This window comes from Budorcas taxicolor, chromosome 2 (assembly GCF_023091745.1).
Source record: "Budorcas taxicolor isolate Tak-1 chromosome 2, Takin1.1, whole genome shotgun sequence".
Taxonomy (NCBI): Eukaryota; Metazoa; Chordata; class Mammalia; order Artiodactyla; family Bovidae; genus Budorcas; species Budorcas taxicolor.
Window position 1 is genome coordinate 3,206,708 of NC_068911.1, and position 19,315 is coordinate 3,226,022.

Here is a 19,315-nt window from a genome sequence, read left to right on the forward strand (position 1 = left end):
TGCTTTTGAACTGTGGTGTTGGAGAACACTCTTGAGAGTCCCTTGACTGCAAGGAGATCCAACCAGTCCATTCTAAAGGAGATCAGTCCTGGGTGTTCTTTGGAAGGAATGGTGCTAAAGCTGAAACTCCAGTACTTTGGCCACCTCATGTGAAGAGTTGACTCATTGGAAAAGACTCTGATGCTGGGAGGGATTGGGGGCAGGAGGAGAAGGGGACGATAGAGGATGAGATGGCGGGATGGCATCACCGACTCGATGGACGTGAGTCTGAGTGAACTCCGGGAGTTGGTGATGGACAGGGAGGCCTGGTGTGCTGCGATTCATGGGGTCGCAAAGAGTCAGACACGACTGAGCAACTGAGCTGAACTGAACTATGGTCTTAACTTACATTTCCTTAATTGTGAGTTAATAGGCACCTCTTCACATGCTCATTTGCCATCTGTGTCCCCTCCTCAGTGACACGCCACCTCAGGCCCTTCGCCAATTTTCTAGTTGGATCGTTTAGTTTCTTTTTTTTCTTTGTACTGCTATAGACTTTTGAGAGTTCTTTATGTATTCTAGGTATGTATCCTTTGCCAGATTTATGATTTACAGATATGTTTTCCAAATCTATGATATGTTTGTTTTTTAAAGGGTTTTTCATAAAGCAAAAGTTTTAAATTTTGATGGTATAGTTTATTGATTTTTTTTTCTTGGCTTTCAATGTCATGTCTAAGAAGTCTACACCAAGCCCTAGGTCCAAAAGAATTTCTCCTGAAATGTCTTCCAGAAAATTTATAGTTGTACACTTTGCATATAACCTCTGACATATTAGGAGTTAATTTTCCTATGTATGGGGTTAGATCACAGCTAATCTTGCTTTTCCCTTTGTTGCTGTTGTTCAGTCAGTCGTGTCCGACTCTCTGTGATACCATGGGCCACAGCGCACCAGGCTTCCCCGTCCTTCACTGTCTCCTGGAGCGTGCTCAAACTCATGTCCATTGAGTTGGTGATGCCATCCAACCATCTCATCCTCTGTCTCCCCCTTCTCCTCCTGCCCTCAGTTTTTCCCAGCACCCAGGGTCTTTTCTCGTGAGTCAGCTCTTCACATCAGGTGGCCAAAGTATTGGAGCTTCAGCTTCAGTCCTTCCAATGAGTATTCAGAGTCGATTTCCTTCAGTATTGACTGGTTTGATCTCCTTGCAGTCCAGGGGACTCTCAAGAGTCTTCCCCAGGACTGCAGTACTTTCCCCTAGGAATGTCCAGTCACCCCAACCCCATTTGTTGAAAAGACTCTCCTGCCTCCATTCAGTCGCATTGTCCCCTTTGCCAAGAGCCAGCTGGCCAGACTTGCATCCGTGTGTTTCTGGGTTCTCTAGCGTATCTGCTGGTTGAAGTGTCTGTCCATCTGTTAGCACCACTGTTCCAATAACTGTGTTATGGAGTAAATCTTAGCAATCAGGCAGAGTAACTCTTCCTACTTTTAAAAAATTGTTTTAACCATTCTAATTTCTTAATCTTCCATATTAATTTTAGAAATATCTTTCCTACATCTCCAAAACTATTTCTGGGATTTTGATAGAAATTACATTAAACCTATAGACCTGTTTGGAGAGCACTAACATTTTTACTTTTTCAGCCTATGAACTCAGTATGTCTTTTCATTTATTTAGAACTTTGTTTTCTTTCTTCAGTGTTTGTGGAGTTTTTTACATAGGAATCCTGTGTATATTTTCATTTTCACATGAGTATTTCTGTTGAGCAGTTATAAGTGGTGTTATATTTTTAATTTTGATTTTTGCGTGTTTGTTGCTGTTATACAGAAATATAATTGGTTTTTGTATGCTTATCTCATATCCTGAAGCCTTTGCAGGCTTCACTTATTAATCCCACGAGTTGTTTTTGTGTTTGTTTTCTGTCGATTTCTGGGTATTTTCCATGCACACTATGCTATCTGCAGATCGAGACAGTTTACGTCTTCTTTTCTGATTTTCGTGCTGTCTTATTTGTTTTGTTTGTTTTGTTAATATTTGTTTATTTATTTATGACTGTGCTGCGTCTTCATGCGTGCTGTCTTACTGATGTCAAATCGTGCCCTTTTAAGGCAGTGAAAGCATCTTCAGGTTGGTTCCTGAGTCCTTTCCATACGACCTTGTCTTTGGTTGTCTCCTCCCCGTGTGATACCAGATGTTCAAGGCTCATCTTGTACCTTTCCTGCCCCAGATCCATCATTAATCATTTCTCCAGAAGGCCCTGGTTCCCTTTTGTGGGAGCAGCATTTACGGACCACAGTCTGGCATTAGGGATTGGAGCCAGCACTTTAGGCCGTTGCAATAGACACGCCCGACCTCAGCCCCTGCTGGACTGTGGAGCCTGAGAAACCCTCCCTCGTCCTCTCTGACCTCACCTTCCAGTACAGGAGCGTGGTCGTCTGTCAGACGACTAAGTAAATGAGTGAGTGAGAGAATGAACACACGAATGAAACACATCTCATGCAATCCCTACTTGATGGCAAAGCAAAAAATATAATACAGCCATCCAAAAGAGAAGTGTTGTCAAAGCAGCTAAAATCACTGCCGGCCCCTCCAGAAATTACAAGCACAGGCGGAGCGCGGACTCCACTTCCCATCCGTCCTTCCCTCCGTGGCCCTTCCCCCGCCCTCCCCTCGGGGTCAGTTCTGGATTTCGGGTCCTCTTCTCGTGTGAAGCCCTCAGGCCCTCTCCTCCTCTGGGTCCCTGCTGTTACCCCAGGGAGCTCGAGAGGACCCTGAAGTGAAGGCGCGGGGAGATCACAAATGCTTCTGATTAAAAGTCTTCCCTTTTATTCTCATCACAAATAAATGATAAATGCTGCCAACATTCTGTCAGAGGAAGCTCCGAATCAGCCTTGCCATAAATTTGAATTTGTGTGATAATGGGAAGTGTGTTGAATATTTTACAGTGCCAGGCCCTATGCTTAGTGTGCACGCACGCACACACACATTTTAAACTCACTGTCTTCAATGTACATAACAACCCTGTGAGCTGGGTAGGGATCTCTCATTTCAGAAGTGAAAAAACTAGAGCCCAGAAAACTGAAGTGTTTCTATTGTTGCTGTGACGTATTACCACAAACCTAGTGTCTAAACAGGGCTTAACTGGTGGCTCAGATGGCAGTCAGCCTGTAATACAGCAGACTTGGGTTCAATTCCTGGCCCGGGAAGATCCCCTGGAGAAGGAAAGAAGGCTTACTCTCTTGCAGCTCTGGGGGTCAGAAGGTTGAAATTGGCCTCACTGGCTAAAATCAAGGTGTCAGCAGGGCTGTGTTCTCTGGAGGGTCCTGGGCTCTTCCAGCTTCTGGGGCACCTGCGTTCCGTGCTGTGGCCCCTTCCTCCATATTCAGAGCCCCTCGCATCACACCTCCAGACGTCTCCCGGGCTCGGATGCTCCGGACTCCTTTCACTTTTAAGATCCCGTGTGATTACTTGGACCCACCTGGAGAGTCCACCGTCATCTCCCTGTGTCAAGATTCCTAACTTAGTTGCATCTGCAAAGTCCCTTTGCCGTGCGAGGTAACGTGTTTAAAGGTTCTGGGGGTTAGGAGATGGCCATCTTTGAGACCACTGTCCAGAAACCCAGAGGAGGTTCACACAGCAAGCGCGTGGCACAGGTGGGCTGCATGTTCACCTTCACTTAGCTCTCCTTCCAGCAAAGGTGCCCTCTCCTTCAGGAAACCCAGAGGTCCTTACCTCTGTGTCACTCTGTGAGGGTTGGCTGTGGTCTTCCATTGTGTTCGAAGCTTGTGCCTGGCTCATTGAATCACTCTGGGCCAGGGTGCTAGTTACACAGGGCTCACAGCGAACCTGGGAGGCCTTTGAGAAATGCGGCCGGGGGCCAGGAGCAAATGCGTCACCGCCCAGCGATCACCCGTGTGGCTCCACAGAGACGCATGGAGGCGACTGCTTTGCGTGCGGCCGTGTTGTGTTTGTCACGGAAATGAGCCGCGTGATCAGTAACGGTGGCAAGAAGTGGAGGCAGTTGGGAGAAGTGGTTGTTGTCTTTTTTCTATTCTTATCCACTCCCCTCCTTTTCGTTTCTGTTGGGGTGTCTAGGCACTGTGAGTGATGTCACCTAAAGACGCGCACCGCCTGCATCGCACAGGTGTGTTGCCATGGTTCATAACGTCTCCAGTTCACACAGACTTTCCCCAAACAGCCCTATTTCCATTTTTTACGGCTAGACCTTGGGCAGATCACCACTCACCCAGACAAGTCTGAAGTCACCAGCTCATTTTCTCATTTTAGATACATTCCAATGCCCCAAAGAAAGGCTGTTTAGGCTTTTCTGGGGAGGGTCCAAAGTTGGTAGTTCTTGAGGAAAAAACATTCCCTCTCTGCAAAGAAAAGAGCATTTTCACGAACTGTCATGACCCAGCCGGGCCCCCTGCCCCTGCCCCTGCCTCTTGTTTCCAGGGCTGACAGCTCTGACCCAGAGGACATGGGAACTTCCGCAACCGCGACCGAGAAGACCTGGTCTTAGGGTTCTACCAGGATAGGAAAGGGGGGGCCCTCCCCTCCAGCCTGCACTCCTCAGGGGCACGGGGCTCCCACGGGGGTCTGGAGCATCATGGAACCGCCATCCTCCCGGTGGATGTGGGTGCCGGGACAGCCTCGCGTCCGGCGGTCACAGCTCCACTCCTTCACTGCGCCACCACTTCCCCCAGGACTGCCGTATGCCAGGTGCCAGCTTAGCCATGGGGGGACCAGACAGGAGTCCTAGCAAGGTGGGGTGGGGGGTTAGAGGAACGGAGACAGAGAGAAAGAGTGAGAGCGGCCCAGGACGCAATAGTGAGACTCCCTGGACAGCACTTTGCCTCGGAACCGAGGCTGGCCTCCGGGTCTGGGCAGAGGGCAGGTGGCATAGCCTGGGGTGAGGGGCCTTGAGCAAGGACTGCATTGGGGCAGGGGGCTGGAGGGTGCTGGCTTAGCATCTCAGCTCTTCCCTTTTCATTGGAGAAGCTATTTCGTCCCCAAGAGCCTCCGTTTCCACCTGTAACGTGGGCATTGTGACCAGTTTGGAGTGTGGGTTGTGTGCCAGCTGTGGCGCTACTTGCTTTTAGAGCCAATCTCACTCGTCTCTCACACCTACACTGGGAGGTGGGCCCCTTTATGATGCCCATCAGCAGAATAGGCGTCAGGATTGTGCCGCCCAGCAGGCAGGCAGCTTGCTCAGTGCCTCAAGGGTGTCAGAGGAGCCCCCCTCTGCAGCCACACCCGGGCTGCTCGCCCCCGGCGGCCGGGAGGATGAGGGAGACAGCGCCTGCAAACTCAGCCCCGGGCAGGCCCACAGCAGGCGCCCAGAGGGGGAGACACAAGGGGGCTTCCTGCTCCTCCAGGGACCCGCGGGCACCCAGGGAGAGGGACGAACAGGGCGACGACTCGGGGGTCAGCCCTCAGGGGCACCGTTCAGACAGCCAGGCTCGCCCCTGCTGAGACCGGACGCAGAGCACCCCGTCAGAGCTCTGAGGATGCCAGCGTCCATCTCCCAACTGTGGCTGCTGCTCAGCTGGCTCCCTGATGGCACCTGTGGACTCACTCCAGCCCCACGGCCCCCACCGGCCTGCGAAGGGGCACGGTGACCTTTCCAGAGAATTTGGTGTAGGGGCCCAGGGTTAGATAGCTCCCGACCTTGTTGATAAATTAGCTACTCTCTGTTGAAAGTTTCCCACTTCCCTGAGTGTGTCAGAGCCTGCGTGTAACCGCAGACGGCTTGTGGGCCCCTGAGAAGGCGGAGAACATCAGACGTTGTGCTTACACGCTGCTGCTTACACACAAGGGTAGTTTCCAGAAGGAAAAGAGGTTACAAGAGAATTGGGCTGTCTTCCCGGTTAACTTCCCTTTGCCGTCTAGGGTGTCGTATTCTTGAGCGTGAGGGTCTCTCTCTGGAGTCTGGGGAGCAGTGTCTCCGGGCCCCTGTCACTGAAGGTCCGCTGCAGCGCTTGAGGCTCTGTGCACACAGCTCTGTCCCTGAATAACTACAAAGAGGTGGACAAAGGGTAGACCTCCTTTGTGATAAGCCAGGCTCTTTCAAGAGGAGCTAATCCTGTGGCCAACTTGAAAGGCGAGGCGTGTGCAAAGCCTGTGCCCACTAGCGTTGCCCGGGCCCCCCTGCCATTGTGGGGGTTAGAGGGGAGCGCCTCTTCAAAGGCTGCTGCTCCGCCCCCTTGATCCTGCCATGAGGACACAACCCTGCTCCGTGGAAGCACGCCGAGCAGGGTCAAGCGCTCCACCCACTGTGAGAGCCTTCCCCTGAAGAGAGTGGGGTGCAGGGAGGGACCTGCTCATCTGGAAGCTTCACTGGCCAGCCGCAGGCTTTCCTGACTCCACCTGCACGCAGGAACAGCTGGGCCTACCCCTCCTCTCCAGCCTGCCCTGGGAAGGGCCCGCCTCCCCGAGCCCACACGGGGTCTCTACACACCCTGCCTCGGCAATGGCCCACCTCCCCGAGCCCACACTGGTGACCTCACGCCCCGCCCTGGGAAGGGCCCGCCTCCCCGAGCCCACACGGGTCACCTCACGCCCTGCCCTGGGAAGGGCCCACCTCCCCGAGCGCACACGGGGTCTCTACACACCCTGCCCTGGGAAGGGCCCACCTCCCCGAGCCCACACGGATCACCTCACGCCCTGCCCTGGGAAGGGCCCACCTCCCCGAGCCCACACTGGTGACCTCACGCCCTGCCCTGGGAAGGGCCCACCTCCCCGAGCCCACACGGGTCACCTCACGCCCTGCAGAACTCTTCACCAGACGCTTGTGGCCCTGGCTTGGCCACCACCCTGGTCTTAATGGTCTCTTACTTTGGGAGGAGTCTCTAACTTGGCTACTCATTAATTTTTGGCTGAATCACATACCATTTTTATTAAATCTCTGCATAGCATGGACTTGCCTCAGCTTTGTTCATTATTTTTAGAGGGTCTCGGGGTAGAGCGGCTGTCACGGGTACCCTTTTCCTCACATGCCTTCCTGCTATGTTTTCAAATGGCTTTTAGTTTGAGTGGATCTTATAAGATGGGTGTTTAGGACACTCTTTGGACTTAAATACCTAAAAACACACATTTCACACATTTTAAGTCTTGTTTCTTGTTCTTTTTGTTTTAGCAGAAAAAAAAAAAAAGGTTGGTTGGAAATTTTTACGCCTTGACCTCAGCACCATTGAACCTTCCTCTGTCACTTGACTCTTTGCTGAATGACTGACCAGACCAGGAATCCTGCAAGGCTGTTTATCTGTGTCTGTGCTGACAATTAGTTAAAATAACAAAAGCCCCCCGAGCATAAATCAACTAAGTTATAGATCTACTGAAATGCTTTAGAAAACTAGCTAGAAATGTTAAGAAACCCTGTTATCAGTAAATATATATCTGCTGGGCCGCGTCCCCGATGAAATGAATCCCTCCCCGTCGCATGGTCACCCTGTAATTTCCGTGTTTCTCTTCCGCCTCTCCCGTCGTTCGGTGTCTGTTCCAGAGGAAGAAGGTCGGCTCTGTCTGCGACACATGGACGCGTGTTGAGAAGCCGCCATGGGTTCCTGGCATTAAAGTCTTGTAAGGTGGGCCTTGCCGTCTGTTTCTCAGATGGGCGGACGTGTCTGAAAATGGGCTTTTCCCGGCTCTCTGCTGCGTCACGACACCTCAGCTCCCCAGTGATGGCTTTTAGGTGGGAGCGCATCAGATGGTTCGTGACCGTAATCTGATGATTCCGTCGCCTGGCCGTGTGTGTGTCTATAGGGAGGTCTGTGAACTAACACTCTAGGAAGTGGTTGCCATTTAGCCACCTCACAAATAGGACAATTGTCTGTGTTTCTCCGTTGATCACTTATTATCTGTGTGCACCACGCCTGGGAGCCGGGTTCAGCACCAGCCAATGCTGAATGACCGGCTGTGTGCCGGCCTCGTGTCCCTCACTGCCTTGATTTCCGTTTCACGGGGTCCTTTTGGTGTAGGTACTGTTGCTCTTCTTTCACAGATGGAAAAAAAAACCACCTAAGGAGCCTCGGGGAACAGAGTCAGGGCCAGATCTGGTTCCAGGCCTCGCTCCATCCAGGTCGAACTTGTCTGAACATTTTTAGGGGTTCGATCCCTGGGTCAGGAAGATCCTCTGGAGAAGAAAATGGCAACCCGCTCCAGTGTTCTTGCAGAGAATCCCATGGACAGAGGAGCCTGGTGGGCTGCACCCCACGGGGTCACAAAGAGTCAGACATGACTCAGCGACTGAGCTTAGCGTACCGCGGCCGTAGAGCAGGGCCTCTGAACGTTCCACAAGGCACGGGCCGTGCCGCTCACTGAACTGGTGGAGGTTTGAACGGCCCTTCTCGTCTCTAGGGTCTTCCTCTCAGGTCATGGCTGGTCCTTCCCCCACTGGACAAGGGCCTCACTGTGCAACCTGAGCTCTCGTGGGCCTGCAGCACCGGGCACAGCCGGGCTAAAGTCAAATCCCATTTACTCCTGGTCGCCTATCCTGGGTTTTCCTGTTTCTACCAATGAACACAACTCACCACCTCTCTGGGTTTGAAATTTTGAGAAATAGGTTTCCCAAATTCTCGTTCACTTGCCTTTAAAATGTTATTCTCGCATCTGGGGCAACCAGTGAGCAGCAAGTGTTTACATCTTGACTAAGTAAACATGTCATTCCGCTGCCTTAACATTTATTGAGTACCCAGGGACTCCTTATGGCCGACCATTCCTTAGAAGCAGTTTCAGTTCTCGTAATTGTACAAGTAAGGGAAGTTCATCAATTTAGAAGCTGTCTGCCTTGAACTTGCTGTTACACAGGAAGGCTTGAGATCGAGATTATCCTCACAGCACTAAACCTCGGAACCGACCCATTAAAAAGCTGTTTAATTAAAATAGGGAATATTTTGAATCTTTCATTTTTATGTTTAAGGGTTTAAAAACTAATGTTCTGCATTTTTCTACACTCCCAATTTTTTAAAAAATGTAATAGAATAACAATCGAAACCAACCAAACGCTGCTTTTGCACCTGCAATAGCAAAGCCACAGACCTGGGTTTACACTCTCCTGTCTCATGGGCACAGTCCTTATTTTCCTGAGCCCTTGGCTGAGTCTCCATCACAATGTTAGTCGCTCGGCCGTGTCTGGACTGTGTGATAATGTGTCAATACCGACCCATGTTTATGTTACCACTGGCTGTGTGTTCAGTTCAGTTCTGTTCAGTCGCTCAGTCGTGTCTGACTCTTTGCAACCCCATGAATCGCAGCACTCCAGGCCTCCCTGTCCATCACCAACTCCCGGAGTTCACTCAGACTCGCATCCATCGAGTCCATGATGCCATCCAGCCATCTCATCCTCTGTCATCCCCTTCTCCTGCCCCCAATCCCTCCCAGCATCAGAGTCTTTTCCAATGAGTCAGCTCTTCGCATGAGGTGGCCAAAGTACTGGAGTTTCAGCTTCAGCATCAGTCCTTCCAAGGCTGATCTCCTTCAGAATGGACTGGTTGGATCTCCTGGCTGTGTGTTAAAAAGTGTCAAAGATCAAAATACTTATTGAGAACTAAGTATATATTTAAACTTTTTTATGAAAACAAAAAGGATGAGTTACAGTGACCGGTTTTTAAGGTTTGTTTATTTAGCCCTGGCTGTGCTGGGCCTCCGGGGCTGTGGGCTTTCCTCTAATTGCAGGGAGAGGGGGCCACCCCTCCTTGCGGCGCACGGGGTTCTCATCCCGGTGGCTTCTCTTGCTGCGGAGCGCAGCTGGAGGGTGCGCGGGCTTCCGTGCTGTGGCGCTCAGGCTTACTTGCTCTGTGGCACGTGGGCTCTTCCCCGACCAGGGACCAAACCTGTGTCCCCTGCATTGGCAGGTGGGTTCTTAACTACTAGACCATCAGGGAAGCCCACACTGAGCGCTGTGATGCGCGTTATGGAAATTCGGGGACCTCTTGGAGCTCTTCGCTTTGCGTCCATAACCACTCTTGCCGCTGCTGCTGCAATCGCTAAGTTGCGTCCGACTCTTTCGTGACCCCATGGGCTGTTTCTGGCCTGCGAGGCTCCTCTGTCCCTGGGATTTCCCAGGCAAGAACCCTGGAGTGGGTTGCCATTTCCTTCTCCAGAGGATCTTCCTGCCCAGGGATGGAACCCGAGTGTCTTTAGTCTCCTACATTGGCAGGTACATTCTTTACCACTGAACCACCTGAGAAGCCCCCAAACCACTGTCAGCACTCTTAAGGGCAAATTATTAGAGTGTTCCCTGTTACTTCATATGGTATGTAAATATGTCAGCTCTAAGCTCCATGGGACATGGCCAGTGTGTGCCTGGTTCAGGTTGGATTCCCTCCACTCCACTCAGGCCTGGGAACTCAAATGGTTGCTGACTCATTAGCGATACAGTTATTTGGACCTGTCCCCATGGCAACCCAAGGACACACAGACCCTCGCTTTCCTTTCCTGGCCTTGAGCAGGCACACCCCGGGCTGCTTGCATCAGTGACCAACCCGGTGCTTCTGGAATTGATACGATGATGTCACTTCTCTGGCAGCAGATGCTCCTATGGCACACAGAGCGTGCCGTCCCTTCAGCACTGGCTGGTGTGGGGGGAGGCACACTCGACCATATCGCCACTGCCCAGCCCCCCAAAACCCACCCACCGCATGCATCAGCCCGCCTAGGAGCCCGCCCCCAGGAGCCTGTCCCCCTCAGCGTTTCTGACCAGTGCTGGTGGCCCAAGACCACCAGGAGCTCCTGGGGGGCCGTCTTTTCTGAAATGGAGAATTCTTGTTCTGCCCACCACCGGGAGGATCAGGTGGAGACCAAAGCCCCAGAGAGCTGTCCATCCGAACCGCTCTTCTTCTGTGGAGCCACAGCGCTTCCTCTGTCAGGAATGTCCACTGTTAGGGGCAACTGGCCAGTGACAGCTCCCTGTGCTCAGAGTCAGTGACTGGTGTGTGACCCTTTAGCTTCTGTTCTTTATGGGTCCAACACTCTGGTTTCCTGACTAAAGCTCATTTATTTCACCCATACTCGACTGGGTGCTTTCATTTTTTTCTTATTTTCTTTATCATTGTTCCAATACTTTGGCCACCTGATGCAAAGCGCCAGCTCATTGGAAAAGACCCTAGTGCTGGAAAGGATTGAGGGCAGGAGCAGAGGGAGAGATGGTTGGATGGCATCATCGACTCAGTGGACGTGATTCTGAGCAAACTTCAGGAAACCGTGGAGGTCGGGGAAGTTCTGTAGCCCGTGGGGTCACAAAGAGTCAGACACGACTGAGGACTGTGCAGCAGCAGCAGCAACATTATTCCATGGAACTCGGATTAGAAGATGTCGCTCGGAAGTGTAGAATTAAGCTGGGAAAGACTAAGGAAATAATTTTACATAAAACCATACATACAGTTATTTCCATAAAGTTAAGAGAAAGGAATATCTCTGGCCTAATACTGTAGTTTTCCTATTAAAATCAATGTAAGTTTTAAATTAGTGCTTTGGAATTACATTGTAGTGGAAGCTACGTAATTTGTAATATGGGAAATTATTGAACTTTGCTAATTACTTAGCAGACCCTGCATTCATTTTGAGATTCTTTTTCTTTTGATAACAAAAGTCATATTTACTATGGAAAATTTTTTAAAAAATCAAAAGAAAATAACTTGGAGTCTTTTTACTCAGAGCTTGCCGCTGGCTGTTAGGGTCTCCCAGGTGGCACTAGTGGTAAAGAGCCTGCCTGCAGCGTAGGAGGCGCAAGAGACATAGGTCCAGTCCCTGGGTCAGGAAGCCCCCTGGAGGAGGGCGTGGCCACCCACTCCAGTGTTCGTGCCTGGAGAATCCCATGGACGGAGGGGCCTGGCGGGCTGCCGTCCATAGGGTTGCAAGGAGTCAGACGCAACTTAGCCCAGCACACAAGGCAGCCACTGTTTACATTTCACGTCTACACATCGGTCGGCCGATATATGGGCTTATTTTCCTACGCACAGAGGATACACATGCTTTAGGGTTTTTTTTTGTTTTTTGTTTTTTTACCCTCAGTTCAGTTCAGTTCAGTTGCTCAGTTGTGTCCGACTCTTTGTGACCCCATGGACTGCAGCACGCCAGGTTTCCCTGTCCATCACCAACTCCCAGAGCTTGCTCAAACTCATGTCCATCGAGTTGGTGATGTCATCCAACCATCTCATCCTCTGTCGTCCCCTTCTCCTCCCACCTTCAGTCTTTCCCAACATCAGGATCTTTCCCAATGAATCAGCTCTTCACATCAGGTGGCCAAAGTATTGGTATTTCAGCTTCAGCATCAGTTCTTCCAATGAATATTCAGGGTTGATTTCTTTTACGATGGATTGGTTGGATCTCCTTGCAGTCCAAGGGATTCTCAAGAGTCTTCTCCAACACTGTAGTTCAAAACCATCAGTTCTTCAGCACTCAGCTTTCTCTATAGTCCAACTCTCACATCCATACATGACTACTGGAAAAACCATACCTTTGACTAGACAGACCTTTTTTGGCAAAGTAATGTCTCTGCTTTAATATGCTGTCTAGGTTGGTCATAGCTTTTCTTCCAAGGAGCAAGTGTCTTTTAATTTCATGGCTGCAGTCACCATCTGCAGTGATTTTGGAGCCCAAGAAAAGAAAGTCTGTCACTGTTTCCATCATTTCCCCATCTATTTGTCATGAAGTGATGGGACTGGATGCCGTGATCTTTGGTTTTTGAATGTTGAGTTTTAGCCAGTTTTTTCACTCTTGTCTGCTGTTTTATGTGCTGAGTCTGTTTCAGAATGTGTTTCATTTCTAGTGACAGAAACCCTTACTTACTGTGTTTAAGCACGAATGGCGAACATGACCTCGTGAAGTGGGAGGTCCAGGGATAGGAGGCCTGCAGGATGGTTCACTGGCCCCACCAGGGCCTCAAGATCAAGGACACAGGTGCTGTCCATTCTCTCTGTCCTGCCATCAGCACATCAGCCTTGTGCTAAGGTTGTTCCCATCACGGCCATAAAATCGTCACCATGAGCATCTATCTGGGGCAGCAGGCTTCCTTGTTCCCACTTAGTAGCAGAAGAAAAAGCCCGACCCCCAGCCAAGGAATGGACACCCTGCCCGTTGAGCTGATGAACTAACTTAGGTGTGGCCACCCCAGACCAGTGACAGCCCAGGTCCACGCCACAGCCTGGCTGGCCGGAGCCTGGTCTCCTGTGTCCATCACCAGCAGGAGGGACTGGAGGGCACCGCTGGCACAGACCAGTCTGTGTGGCGTGGCCCTCTCAGCACAGGGCTCCTGCCCCAGGGTGGGCTGTGAGGAGACGCCGGCCGTCAGCCCACCTGGTGACCTTGCGTCACCGCTGAGCACTTTATGAGCAAGTGTAGGGGTTGCATTAAAGGACCGCGCCGGTCACTTTCTCATCACTACATTCAGGCTGCGGGCCAGCTTGCTCTGATTCTCACAGTCCCAGCCTTCCTCCTGACTTGTTCACATGCTCCCCCACCTTGGGGTTGAAAGGGCGGCCACCGGCAGCCCCAGGGCAGCCGAGGTCTGATCGGGCCCCACACAGCCCTTCTGCTGGCCTCACGGGGAGCTCGGGTCCCCTGGCAGCTCCTCGCTGCCTTGAACAAAGCCGGGGTGGCAAGCCTGCTGCTGGGAGCGGGGCTGGCTTGACTCCTCACCATGTGGCTGCCTGGGGAGGCTTGGGCACCACCCCAAATTCAGGGTCTCCCGGGAGAGAGGACACAGAGCGTGGACGCCTGGTACCCGCTCCACTGTCTTTAAAGATGGTCTTCTTCTTAAGCATCACAGCCATCACCAGAGCTGTGAATGAGCTGAATGTTGTTATATATTTTAGTTTTCATTTAAGAATCAGTTCCTTTTGTATAAGTGCTCTGTTCAGAAAGAGTTTAATAGGCAGGGATGAAGTCTTCTGGGGAACTGACCCTTATTACTGTAATGTTCTATAAAGTTTGGGAATTTTTGTGGTATTCTTTTTGGCAATAGATTTCTCTTCACAAGTTTTGACTTTACTACAGAAATTTAAAGCTAGAAGAAAAAATGAGCTTATAGATATAAATTATAATAGATGTAAACTTTAATATTTCTATTCTTTATGTACTTTTTATTTTCAGTACCCTTGAAACAATGTCATAAATAATACAGAGAATTAATGGATACATTTTGGAGAATAATTCTGAGGAATAATAGGCATATTTGAAATTACTATTGCAAAAATCAGATGTTAAAGAAAAAAAGTTATGATATATTCAGTTTTTAAATTGTACTATTAAATGTGAAACTTCATGTGTAATAAATAATTTGTATTTAATTTTAGGTGCCAGGGTAACATATACTAAAATAAAATGGAACAATTTCCATGGTTCTATAAAGGAATCTATAAAAGAGTTATAAATAATTATAGTAAAGCTTTTGTGAAATATTTTTATGGGACTAAAAATTGAAAACTTCTTAATAGGGAAATTTTCTTAAATGAGAAATGGGGTAAGCTAATCATAGAGACCTCAAATCTAATATATCCTATGGGAACCCTGAATAAGCAGTAACTTCTTTAAGATAATCTTAAAAAGTGTCTGAAAATCAAGAGATTTCAAAAAAGGTTTTTGGAGGTAGCAGGAAGAAAAAGATGATTGTTATGTTAAAATTTCTCCTGGCAAGTTATTTATTTTGCATGTTTTTTGATGTTACTGGAATAGAGATCTCAGTTTACCTGAACCTGGAAGGGCTGTGACTATGTAGGATTAAAAGCGAACAAATGAAACTGTTCACCATAGAGTCACACAGCTGTGGGAGGTGATACGATCCACTCCAGTGTCCCAGGATTTTTCCAGTGTTTTGAACATGAGGGCGTAGGCTGAAGGACATTCGGTGCTCAGACTGTGAAGAAAGCGCTCTTCAGCAGACAAGGAAAAGATCACTTACCTTTGTCTTTTTGTTTTTTAACACAGGGTCTTACTGCCTCCCAACCTCCTTAGCTAGTAAAAAGAATACAGGACTATAACATGGGCAAAGCATACCCATTTAATGAAAGGTCGCTCGGATTTATGAAATTCCTGTCTTTATTGCTTTTCTTCTTCTTCTTTTGAATGAGTAAGGGTGAGAGTCTGTGTATGGGGTATGGTCGGCAGAGCACAGTCTATGTGTGAGAAGACCAAGCCCCCTCTGGTATCGTCACCTTGCTGTGTTAGCTCACTTGCTGTATTCAGTCTTCCAGTCGTGTCTGACTCTTTCTGACCCCATGGACTACAGTACTCCAAGCTTCCCTGTCCTTCACCATCTCCGAGAGCTTCCAAACTCATCTCCCAAACTCATGGCCATTGAATCAGTGATGCCATCTAAGCATCTCGTCCTAAACTCGTGTCCATTGAACCAGTGATGCCATCTAACCATCTCGTCCTAAACTCGTGTCCATTGAACCGGTGATGCCATCTAACCATCTCGTCCTAAACTCGTGTCCATTGAACCAGTGATGCCATCTAACCATCTCGTCCTAAACTCATGTCCATTGAACCAGTGATGCCATCTAACCATCTCGTCCTCTGTTGTCCCCTTCTGCCTTCAGTCTTTCCCAGCATCAGGCTCTTTTCCAGTGAGTTGGCTCTTTGCATCAGGTGGCTAAAGTATTGGAGCTTCAACTTCAGCATCAGGCCTTCCAATGAATATTCAGGATTGGTTTCCTTCAGGATTGACTAGTTTGATCTCCTTGCAGTCCAAGGGACTCTCAAGAGTCTTCTTCATCACCCCAGTTCGAAAGTATCAATTCTTCAGGGCTCAGCCTTCTTCGTGGTCCAACTCTCACATCCATACATGACGACTGAAAAAACCATAGCTTTGACTAGACAGACCTTTGTTGGCAAAGTGATGCCTCTGTGTTATCTTGGGCAAACAACGTAACCTCTCTGATCCTTGGTTTTCTCATTTCTGAAGAGAAGGTGTGCGGGTAGGATGTGTCCCAGTGGTTCCTTTGCACCACAGGATTGGAGTATATGAGGACTCAGGGATGACGGCCTAGAATGTTTGTTTGCACTTGCGGGCATGGGGAGAAAGCACGCGAGAGCCTGTGCAGTCCTGGGGTTAGCGGTTATGGGGGGACTGAGCTGAAGGGGTCAGCACTGTGCCCACTGGGGTTAGCGGTTATGGGGGACTGAGCTGAAGGGGTCAGCACTGTGCCCACTGGGGTTAGCGGTTATGGGGGGGACTGAGCTGAAGGGGTCAGCACTGTGCCCACTAGGGTTAGCAGTTATGGGGGGACTGAGCTGAAGGGGTCAGCACTGTGCCCACTGGGGTTAGCGGTTATGGGGGGACTGAGCTGAAGGGGTCAGCACTGTGCCCGCTGGCCACTCTTCTTCTACCCAGGGCTCTGGAAATAGAGCTACAGTGGCTGCAAGGAGGCTCCCTGGGAGTGGAGAGTCACAGTAAACCCCGGCTCCGTGGGTCCGGGTTTGGGGTCCAGTGGGTCAAATAGCACTGCCTGGAGGAGAGGCCAGCCGCTCCAGAGTTTCTTCTAACCCATCTCATCATGAATTCCCAGAGGAACCTCTGAGTGTGACAAGCCCTGGGTGTGTATGTTCCAAAGGCTGTCTTCCCACAACCAGGGGAGGTGGCGTCCGGGGCTCCCAGACCCCTGCCTGGCAGGAGCGAGTGCATCGTTGGACCTGAGGAGGCTCGGCCTCTGCCTCATTCCTCTGGTCGGCCTGGGGATTCGTTTCTGTCCTTCCAGATCTCGTTTTAACCCAAAAAACAAAAAACAAAACAAAACCCAACTGTGGACATTCCTGTACAGTTGGCCTGGTGACTTAACGTGCTTTGCAAAGAAGTTCTGTGGATGGGCCTTGACCCTGTCCTTTCCTCTCCCCTGACGCAGAGCCATCACCCTGGAGAACCAGCTGGTGATCCTGGCAGTGGCGGCCAGCGACGCGGGGGCCTACTACGTGCAGGCGGTCAACGAGAGAAACGGCGAGAACAAGACCAGCCCGCCCATGCACCTGAGCGTAGCCAGTGAGTGCGCCGCCCGCTCGGCCACGGCGGGGCGGGGTGGGGGTGGGGGGCAGGGGGGCGACGCTGGGTGCAGGGGCAACGTGGCTCGCGTGCAGGGCCGCCGCGGCTCGCAGGGCGAGGCGTTGCGCAAGTCTCGCCCCTCCGGCTAGTGCTTGCGGTTCAGGGTTGGTCCAGTGTCTATAGCTGCTTTCCTTGAAGTGACTGGCAGGAAATGTGACCCCGACCAGTAATTCTAAATGCAAGATCTTATTCATTTGGGGGAACTTAAAGACAAAAAATCTGTTTTGCTTTGGTGCTCTGTTCATGTATGTGTTTTTTTAGCAACAGAACATCTTTGGGCTTATGAGTTGTATCCATGAAACTTCTATGGGACGAGATTAGGCCACAGGGTGTGTTCTTTTACTTTAATTAAAAAAAAAAAAACCTTTGAGAAAATGCAGATATTAAGTTTTGTTAAAATTAGGAGTGTATCTTAAGAATCATGAAGAAAATGCACACGCGTCACAGTTAAATGTTCAGTTTATTTAAGGAAGTTTTAGTTTGAAGCAACTTAGTTTACATACTTGGCCTTCGAAAGAAGGCTCCAAAAATTGTCCTTGCAAGAGCTGATTGCCAGAGAAGTGGGGAATGATTAGAAGTGAGAACCTGGAGCTGAAAGAGATCAAAGGTAAGTCTCAGAAGTGCCACCGATGTCTGCAGCGAGAAGCTTCACGGTCGGAAAGGCCGGGACTGTGCTATTGAGAAAACACAGCTGGCAGATGGGTGTGGAAAATTTCAGAATACTATGCTCACATCATAATGGAGTGAGTTAAGTGAATTTGTCTGTATAGTGGGAGGTTCCATCTTTTTACAAAGCTCTGTGGAGGAATGGCTTTCCCCTTCAGGTGGTTTTGTGTCATAGCTGAGCTCAACCACAGCGTCTGCCTCCCCTGGTCCCCAGTGATGCTGTTGCTTTAGGCCCAGCACAGTTTCTGGGAGAGTGTGGCCAGCACCGGGGTCAGGAGGCAGTGGGCATTAACCAAGTGTGCCTCACCTGCCCTGCACATACCCAGCAAGTGCTCCCAGGGACCACCACCCTGTCGTCAGCACCGTAATTCCGGGGAGTTGAGTCCTCAGCTCCAGACCACAGATGGCGCAGGTCTGGCCTTCAGCAGGGCCTCTTGGGGCTGTGGAGAGCTGTGTCCACTGATTCGACATTGGGCTCACAACGTCCAGTGTAGGTTGCTCTGCTGTTTAAAGGACCCTGTGAACCAAGAATCACAGCAGTAAAAGAATGTGATTTGTGAAGACTTTTCAATACTAACCAGAGAAGGCAATGGCACCCCACTCCAGTACTCTTGCCTGGAGAATCCCATGGATGGAGGAAAACTGTGTTATTAAATAGACTGTGATAACTTTAGTTATTTCCAACTTATATCATTAGAGCCATTTATTCTGTTTAGCAACTCTGATTCCACACTCAATTGTACAGTATGTACTAGGCTAATAAAAATAGGTCAGATTAGCAGAATTCTGAGTCAGAAACAAAAAAATTTGACCTTAGTCTATTAGGAGAGGGGGGGAGCTGCACAGATATTCTGGCTAACTTGATGCCAGCCTCACAAGTTATGAAACAGCCCACACCCAGGAGCCTCCTACAGGGCCAGAGAGTGAGCCGGCACAGTGGGTGTGCGGGTCGCCGTAGTGACACAGCACCAAGCCTTAGGGAATTGGAATATGTAAATTTTTTAATAATTTCAGTGTCTAACCAAGAAGCATTTTAGAAGCAGCTCATAACTATTATAATTAACTGCCTTGCATTTTGTTCCCATGTGTATTTGTATCTTTTTGTTGGCACCAGGTAAAACGTGTAGAAGGTGAGATATAAGGAAGTGACGGTATGCACAGACTTACTTTAAATCTCAGGAGAAGACCTGCATTCTGTCTGCTTTTGTGTTCTCTGCTGTTTATGGGGACCAGATAGAACGTGACAAGAAAGGAGACTGAGGGGACAACCTTGTTTTAATTCTTGAGTGAACTGGCCTGTTGATGTATTAGGTTTCCTTAAAAGTTAAATGGCACCCAATTGTGCATTTTCTCACTGGAGTTCTATTTAGAAAACCTCTAAAGATCAGAAGTCTTGATAAATCTGCAGAAAAACCCCATAATTGCTTGTTTATTTATTTTCACTATGATTTATTCCTGTTTTAAAATTTTGGACCATGCTCTGCAGCTTGTGGGGTCTTCATTTCCTGACCAGAGATCGAACCCACGCCTGCAGTGGAAGAGCCCTAACCACCGGGCCTCCAGTGCATGGCCAGGGAAGCCCCCGGAAGGGACTGTTCAAATGTCTCTCCTCTCTGGACCATGGGGAACACCGTGGGGA

General features: G+C 49.7%; 1 protein-coding gene across 1 annotated transcript in view; it reads left to right on the top strand.

Annotated features, from left to right (window-relative positions):
• SDK1 (sidekick cell adhesion molecule 1) overlaps nucleotides 1-19,315 on the top strand; it is a 723,652-nt gene that overhangs the window by 424,338 nt on the left and 279,999 nt on the right. Inside the window, exon 5 of the mRNA XM_052636011.1 lies at nucleotides 16,817-16,950. Within this exon, the coding sequence (XP_052491971.1) occupies nucleotides 16,817-16,950 (134 nt within the window). The remainder of the gene's footprint in view (nucleotides 1-16,816; nucleotides 16,951-19,315) is intronic.